The sequence below is a fragment of the Zea mays genome, chromosome 10 (genome assembly GCF_902167145.1).
Source record: "Zea mays cultivar B73 chromosome 10, Zm-B73-REFERENCE-NAM-5.0, whole genome shotgun sequence".
Taxonomy (NCBI): Eukaryota; Viridiplantae; Streptophyta; class Magnoliopsida; order Poales; family Poaceae; genus Zea; species Zea mays.
Genome location: NC_050105.1, coordinates 90,333,699 through 90,342,468, shown reverse-complemented (window position 1 = coordinate 90,342,468; position 8,770 = coordinate 90,333,699). Strand labels below are relative to the sequence as shown.

General features: G+C 37.0%; 1 protein-coding gene across 1 annotated transcript; it reads left to right on the top strand.

The window, feature by feature from the left end:
• The first annotated feature begins 7,428 nt into the window (after window positions 1-7,428).
• LOC103641371 (uncharacterized) lies at window positions 7,429-8,123 on the top strand. The gene has a single exon (XM_008664723.3). It carries the CDS (start codon window positions 7,496-7,498, stop codon window positions 7,790-7,792), a length of 297 nt encoding a protein of 98 aa, XP_008662945.1. The 5' UTR covers window positions 7,429-7,495; the 3' UTR covers window positions 7,793-8,123.
• The last annotated feature ends 647 nt before the right edge of the window (window positions 8,124-8,770 follow it).

The following is an 8,770-nucleotide window of genomic DNA, read 5'->3' as shown; positions in this document are numbered from 1 at the left end:
GGACCAAACGACTGGACAACATCGAGGACAGAACCTCCAAATCCTCCAAAATTAATGATAGACCTGGGAAAAAATAAAACTTTAATCACAATTCATCTAATTATACTTAATTGGAATTTGAATAACGAATACATACATGCTCGGATCTAGTTTTCCTGACAAAATAAACTTAAGTAGGTTGTGAGCACAGTCTTCACGTGACACGTGGGGAGGTTCAGCGAATGCAGATTTAGAGGAACTATCCCTTGCAACAAGGTCAGTAGTTGCCTAATATATGAATATATGTTAGTAAACAATTGCATAAATAATTATGTTTTTAGTGTATATATAGGAAAAATATGAGAATATAAAACGACATGACTTACATCTGTCAGTGGGGTTTTATCGAACTGAGGTGCACCAGATACAGGAGTATCATGTGTAACAGATTTTTGTCCTTCCTGTAAACAATAAAATTATTAATATAAACGTAATGAAACATAGGTTATAATTAATATTATCATAATATGATGAAGGTGTAAATACTTACACTATTTATATCTGGTGTTAATTTAGGAGCAGCAGGCTTGTCGGTTGTGGGAGCCTGGTGAATAAAGTAAATAAAGCATGCATATATATTACTGTTACTTGCATACATTGTAAATGAAATAATAATAATTGTGATATAAGGAAGTCATACATTTGATTTTGGAGTCTTGTCAAATATAGGGGCATCCATAACTTCATCTTTTTTACAGACGTTCCCACTGACAATCTGTAATGGAAACAACTGAAATTTGAGTAAACAGTAACTTGTATGCTAAATATAATATATGCGTTGTATATATAGTTTGTATGAAAAAAACTTACATGATCTGATACTTTGATATAATCAGTAGGAACATGAATTTCCTGATCATGTTGCTGTTTATCAGGTGTTGGAACAGGTGGAGAGGATACTGGAGCATTTGTTGGAGGCATTGAGGTAGTGGGGGGTTATCTACATTTGGAAAATATAATAATAAAGTAGTTGTTACTGAAATGTAACTGGAATATAAATGTATCGTTATAAAAAAATGGTTAAACATACACATTTGCAAACTACATCAATATACTATCAGGATGCATAAATAAAATACAGTTTTCAAAAATAAAATCAACTGAAAACTGTGTTGCTGATTGTATGAGTATAAATTAATGCATAAGTTGTATATACAATGCTGCATATAATAAATTATTTGAGATCGTATAACTATATATAATTTTCCTCGCAATAATTCGTGAACTTGACTAGTTTAAAAAAATAAACATAAATAATAAAACCTTCTTGCTGTGAATCGCGCTGCATTGCAGCTCTCAGTACTTCATCGATCATTTCACCAAATGTTTCAGAGAGTTCAATCTGCTTCGAAACAATCATCTGATGGCTCAGCTGAAGGGAATCACAGTACTTATCCACCTCTTTGTCATGAGCATCAAACATTGATTGAAACATTGGCCGATGCTGGGAGGGCAAACATTGCAACTTGTTGCCAATCAAATGCTTGATACGTGGCACATATATGTTGAAAACGACAGAAACAGGCTGTTCTGGAGCAATGACGTAACACGTTTCTGAACGGCTACGAAACTGTATAAAGTCAGATAGAACAGTTAGCAGTAATAAACTTTTAACATCTGCATAACAGGACAAAAATTGTTTATGTCTAACCTCTGCATAGCCGAATGGTTCACCAGTTTTACTGGGGGGACGTCTGTCACCCCTAGCCAACTCTCTTATGGTCTCATTATCAAAAAACTTAATGCGGGGAGTACCATATTTGTTATCAGGAGATGTAGGGTGATGTAAGTGATCAAGATAGTAAATCTGAAAAAAAGAATGCACAAATATATAAAATTAGTACATAACAAATATTTGCATATCATATATATACACAGTAAACAAAAAAATTACTTACTAGAACAATGAGTGAACATCCATATATTGTTGTTGTGATGTTTGTTTTGTTCCTTTTATGCCAACGTGTGGCAGCATCACACAAATCCGTGTAAACTAGTTGACACCAGTCAATATCAGCCATTCGGGCCATGTTTGAAGTCATTAGTACCTCATTGTTTGTAATGCCCCATGAAGCAGAAGGAAAAAGAAGTCGATTGAATAGAATCAGAAAAAGCATCTGATTGATAGCTCATCATCATTGCCAAGCACTATCTTGTCTTGAAGCTTGACAACATCAAATTCTTCTTTACCAACATTGAGATCACGTCTCAGTTTTGCAGCAGCATCCACTTCACCGTACCAATCAGTAAACTCCCTGCCTCCTCCAGCACATGGCAAACCCAAAATCAGACGAACCGTATCTTTTGTTATCTTCAGTTCCTTGCCAGCCCCTGGGCGTATGGTCATGTCATGTGGATCCAATTTATCCATCAACCACCTGATGAGTGATCTGCACTCTAAGGCATCAGTTCGCAAATCAAATATACTAGAAAATCCCAACCTAGCGACAGCATCGCGTTGCCGATCGCTCATTATCCAAGATGATACAATAACATCATAGAGAATGCAGCGGATATTCAATTTCTGGAAGCATAAATGAATATGCATTAATACACAAAGTATATATATTGTTAGAACTAATGATACTATATTTACATACAAGGGATATTTATTACAGGCTTGTAAATAACTAGTCTACAACACTAAAAAAAGTAAACAGCATATTTTTGGATAATAATATACATAAATTTAAAGTGGGAGAAAATACAAAATTGATTGGGCACCAAAATTAACACATGAATAAACAGAAATATATACATATTACCTGTGATTTTCTAGGAGTCTTCTGTTTAGTAGAGTTTTTTTTGTAATGATATTAGACTTTGGACTTCTTTTCACGCTCGGAACTTGAGGAGAAGGTACTTTTATCTTCTTTGCACTGATTTGTTCTGAAGGAGAAGGTGAGGCAGATCTGAATTGGCGCTTCAACGATGGAGCATCCATGAAATCGTCGTCGGACAGTGAGGATGGAGCAGGAGGTTTTCTTTTTAAACGACAAGCTAAAGCCTTTCTGCGAAAACGATGGATTGGGGCTGGTTGTGGCTCATTCTGCTCCTGATTTTGTGGAATATCATCTTGGTGAGCTGAGCTGTTGGATCTTGTACGTCTGGAAATGTCAATTGAAAAAACCTCCTGACTGGATTCAATGATTAATCTTTTTGGATTACTGGGTGGGTGATCAACAGACTTCATAATTAAATACTGAATAAATCTGTTGAAAAAAAGTTGTTTTTAAATATAGTGATTTATGCATGAATATATGCCCAAAAAAGAACTAATTTTTTACTATAACTATCTACAATGCATACTATATAATGCTAAATGGAATTACATAACTTAAACTACCTTTTACATTTATGCGACAGCATTTAATGAACAATGGTTATATACAAACATAAACATTGATTTAATATTTCATATAATTGTAAATGGATCATGATAAAATAAGAGCCTTTTTTGCATCAACTAACTATACAACATATTTTAATAACTGGTTCATAGTAATAAAAACATTTAGCTCATATTCAAAAATGAATATTTAAATAACTTTTGCTTAAATAACAGTATCTGTATGTATTTATATATAATAAACAGGAGTGTAAACTAAATATTCAAGTAAATAGAACAATGCAAATATGCTTATTATATTGCGAAATGTTCATAAACATGTGTATAAATGAGCATACACATTACTGCCAATACGCATATATATCAAATCCAATAAGTATAAATTATATATAATAAAACAGATGTGTACACAAATGATTCAAGTGAATGTGCATAAAAAGTACTGAGGATATGCATATATATCAAATACAATAAGCATATTTGATAATAAAATAGATGTGAAAACAAATCATTAAAGTAAATGTGCATAAAGAGTACTGACGATATGCATATATAATAAAACAGATGTGTAAACAAATGACTTAAGTGAATGTGCATAAACAGTACTGAGGATATGCATATATATCAAATACAATAAGCATATATGTGTTACTTGGGTTGTGTAAGGGTACTCTCTGCTAACTCATCAATAAATACCTAATCCACAGCCTTTGTCTAGATCTATGAATGTCGGGCGATAGAGGGGATCTAGAATAAATACAGATGCTCTAATATCGGGGCTCCTGAACAAAAAAGAGATGCAATGCGCGTTGCAATGACCCGATTAGAGAGATGTATAAACGGATACAAATCACACATTTAGCTGGAGAATAAGGGTTACAATCAAATCCACTTCAATCGACAGAAATGCTTCAAAAAATCGACGGCGAACTCGATGTATTTCAATGTTGGATTACCTGGAACTTCTTGAATCGGGCTCCAATGCTGGGAGATTGAAGGAGGTCAGCTGGATTGGAACGGCGCTGGATTGGAGCGGCGCTGGATTGGAGTTGCGCTAGATTAGAGCAGCGGAAATCGCCTGGCGAGTCGCCTCCGACGAAAGGAAAGACTGCGCGGCCACTGGGGTTTTCTTCCTATCGGCGCGGGTTTGCCTCCGTTGATTGCGCGAAGACGGTTTTAGAAACCGGAAACGTGGGAGACGTGGCTGGCTGACGGAGGAAACGGTGTAACGGCGCCGTGACTGGGAACTGTTGACCCGGTGTGGTTCAACCAAAATGACCATATTGACTAGCCTGAGCTTCCTCTATTATTGGAAGCCCAGGGCTCTTAATATATAACATATATATATATATATATATATATATATATATATATATATTGTTAATGTCATGTATTATTATTTTTAATTAATTCCAGTATTTCTGTTTCATCATATTCTTTCTTTTTGTATCAGAGGTCTTTGAGAGCTCGGTCCTTTTATTTCCATTTCTCCAAGCATTCCCAGACGGCTAAAATAGATGGGTCAAGTCAAGTTTCTTCACCATATTAGACCGTCAAGGCTCAAGAGTCAGATGGGTTCACACAAGAGGCAGTCGATGGGAGAGTCAAGTCAAGTCTCCTGGGACCTGGGCTAGCAGCAGCCTTTAAAAATTTTGTGGATGGGCTTGTGCGACGTGGCCGCGCAATATTAAATTTGCATATAAATACTACAATATACTCATAATATCGATGAATCCAAGTATCTAGAAATATCAAGGAATTCCCTTGTGAACACGTAAATAACGTTGCTGATTTCTTCTAAAAGTCTGTGACTTGACTTTCAGTATATTTAACAGGGCAGGGCAACGCTATAGTTTATCATCCGGCCGGGTCTGGAACGTAGTATGTCTTAGATCCGGTAAAATGGGTCTGATCTACCACTGTACGTGATACCTACCCGTTATTCCACATTGTATTGGCAGACTTAGATCTAACATATAATCTTAAATATCGTGAGTTAGAAAGAACGTGTGATGTCCTGATCTAAGGTTTGTAATAGAATTAATAACAGAGTACTTATGTCAATAAGGTTTTTGGAAGTCTGTCTCGAAAAAACCACTGTATGAAGTGTGCTTGGTCTAGAGTAATATTAGGATGAGTGACCAACCTGAAGTCTTCTCAGACGTGTACAGTCTCGTGTTGGTCTGTGGAGATAATCTATGATTTTATAGGGATGGCAGGAGTAAGTATCACTGGTCCAGGAGTGGCTAGTGTGTTGCAAATGGTACCAGAGCCGACCCTCACGGTTTTACGTGCGTGTGTGGGCTAGTGATTCGGGTATATGACGCATAGCATGTCATATAACGACACTAGACATACATATGTGGTCAAGAGGAAAAATTCATATCACTAAATTCAAACAATGTATCAAAATTCATATCACTAAAGTCAATAGATCAAAATTCATATATATATATATATATATATATATATATATATATATATATATATATATATATATATATATATATATATAATGTATCAAAAATTATATCGATAAAGTTAATATTTTCATAAATGAACATTCATATATAAACAATATATTATTACTAAAGTCATTATATCAAAATTTATATCACTGAGTCAATATTTTATGTCACTGGAGCCAATCTTTTTTATATAAATATTCACACACACACATATATACCACTAAAATAAATCTTTTTAATATATAAAAAATCAATATATACACACACATGATATATGTTACTATAGTAAATATATTGAAATTCATATATTATGTACTCTTGCATTGCATGGCAAGTGGGGTAGTAGTACAGAAAATGCTAGAATATACGTACCTATCCATCCAATGTACGTACTAGAGAATATATATGCTACAATACACCTATATATCCGTCGTCCAATGTACAGTCGCCATCGACAACTGCCTTTCTTTGCCGATTTTTCTGGCTGCTGGCTTCTGTCTGTGTTGACAGACAGAATGGCCTTCATTTGCAGGATCACCGAAGGCTTTCCCGTCCGCGCGCATCCGGATCGGAGGCCTCACCTCACCGTACCGTGGTGTCCGCGCGCATCCGGATCGGAGGCCTCACCTCACCGTACCGTGGTCTTCGGGGATCAGGGTCCTGCGTTTTCTTCACGCGCGCGGTCCCATTCATTGTCTGATGAGGACCTCGTGTAGGATGCATGTGCAAACCCTTCGGTGCCTGCATGCCCTCTGCTGCTTGGCCCCCCCAACAATCACGAATTAATTAGCACATGGGCTAATTGCTTTCATTTTCTCAGTACCCTACTACTACTATATTTATATGCTCTCAATATAATAGATGACCTGCTTGTAACTAACAGTGTTGTCCAGTATCAGGTCCTTTTTCCACTGCTTTTGTTTAGAGAACAATATAATGTTAATTAATTTGGTTTGCTTGAGCTGTCAAGTTACCAGACACCTAACTATGTATAAGATATTAATTTGTCTGAATGATCGTCATGATGCCGAGGGGATTAAAGAGACTAAAATATTGATTTTAGTCTCTCCAATCCTCTTATATCCTTGCTCTCAAACCATTCTAGATAATAGACATTATTGTAGAAGGGAACAACATATCTTGTGCAATTAGACCCTGTTGGTGCAATCAAGCGATTTGATACATCCAATCAAAATCTAACGGTGCTATTTTATATTTAACCTTTTCAACCTACTACTTTACATTTAACCCATTCCACATGAAACATATATAGTAGCTATTTTATGTGTGTTGGCTCTACAAATTAAGATGCCAACGTGATTTTTACACCCTCCCGCTCAATCCCTTAGCATCTAGCAAACAGATTTTAGGACTAGTTTGGTAACCCCAATTTCCAAAGGGATTTTTATTTTCTCAAAAAAAATTAGTTCATTTTCCCATGGAAAATAGAAATCTCTTGAAAAATTAGGGTTCCCAAACTAGCCCTGAATGGGAATACTGGAATCTCCACCAAAAAAAGAACCCCGCAATCCGCCTATAAATTGAGACCACCACATTTCCACCCGCAACAAGCAACAAGCGCAAGGCGGCCAAACATCTCTAGCTAAGCTAGCATCCAGCTGAAAAGCTGCAGGTGACGATGTTTCGACGCGCCAAGGCCACCACCACGGCGCCTCCTCCTACTGATGGCGAGGTGAGGATTCAGAAAGTTGACAAGATTGAGGTCGTCTACAAAAACATACTCTCCAAGCCAAAACTGTACAAGCCTACTGCGGCAACCGGGAAGCATCCTACTGCTGGTCATGAGGTCGCAGGCTGGAAGAAGAAGGTCGTTGATCAGAACCCCAGCAGGCCTAGAAGTGCAGTTCATGTAGATGACATCAACAAGCTGTCTGAAAGGTACATCACAGAGATGAAGAAACGATTTCTTGGCTAGCAGCTAGTACCTGATGAACCTCCTGTGATGGCCAAGGTGGTGATATTAATTGGTGTGTCGTCCATGTACGTAATTGGTTTGGTTATATGTATATAGTTGATATTGCTACGTGGGATGTAATATATATATATATATATATATATATATATATATATATATATATATATATATATATATATATATATATATATAAGAGAGAGAGAGAGAGAGACTACTTTAGTTATAAATGGTACAATTGTGCATGTTGTATCCATCTATGCTATCTGTATCATACAGAGAGAACATAATGTTGAGTAACAAGCTTAGTATCAGTATGCCTGATGCGCGCAAATGGTCGGTTTTCACAAAGTTGATATCTGACGACGCAAATGGTCGGTTGTCACTAAGCTTGTTGAGTAACAAGCTTAGTATCAATATGCGTGATGAACCGTCCGGAGGCATGATTGGACTGTCTGCTTCAGACTTTATCTGATATGTGACGACGTATTTAATACGATTATAGTCGTTTATATAGCCGTTGTAACTGACCGTTACAAATTCAGTTGTTGATGTGCAGGGGTGGACCGTCCAGAATAACATAGATTATTCTAGACAGGAGCTCTTTTTGAAAATATCACATGTGCGTGGGCCGTCCAGGCCCTTCCAGCGGATCGTCCGTGAGACCTCGATGTACTTCGGACAGAAACCATATAAAATGCATATTTCTACTACGGATCGTCCGAAGGAAAGATAAGTATCGTCCGACCTCAGGTGTGGACCGTCCGACCGATGAAAGACAGAACAACCTGAAGGTGTCAGGTTCGGTAAAATGAATTATAGTGCACACACGAACCATCCGGGGGCATGACCGGACCGTCCGCGTCAGACTTTATTTGATATCTGACGACACATTTAATACGATTATAGTTGTTGTAACTGACCGTTGCAAATCCAGTCGTTGATGGGCAGGGCGGACTGTCCGGAATAACGGAGATTATT

Excerpts from the sequence above, each read along its gene's own strand:
- LOC103641371 (XM_008664723.3), top strand. The coding sequence starts at position 7,496 with ATGTTTCGACGCGCCAAGGCCACCACCACGGCGCCTCCTCCTACTGAT.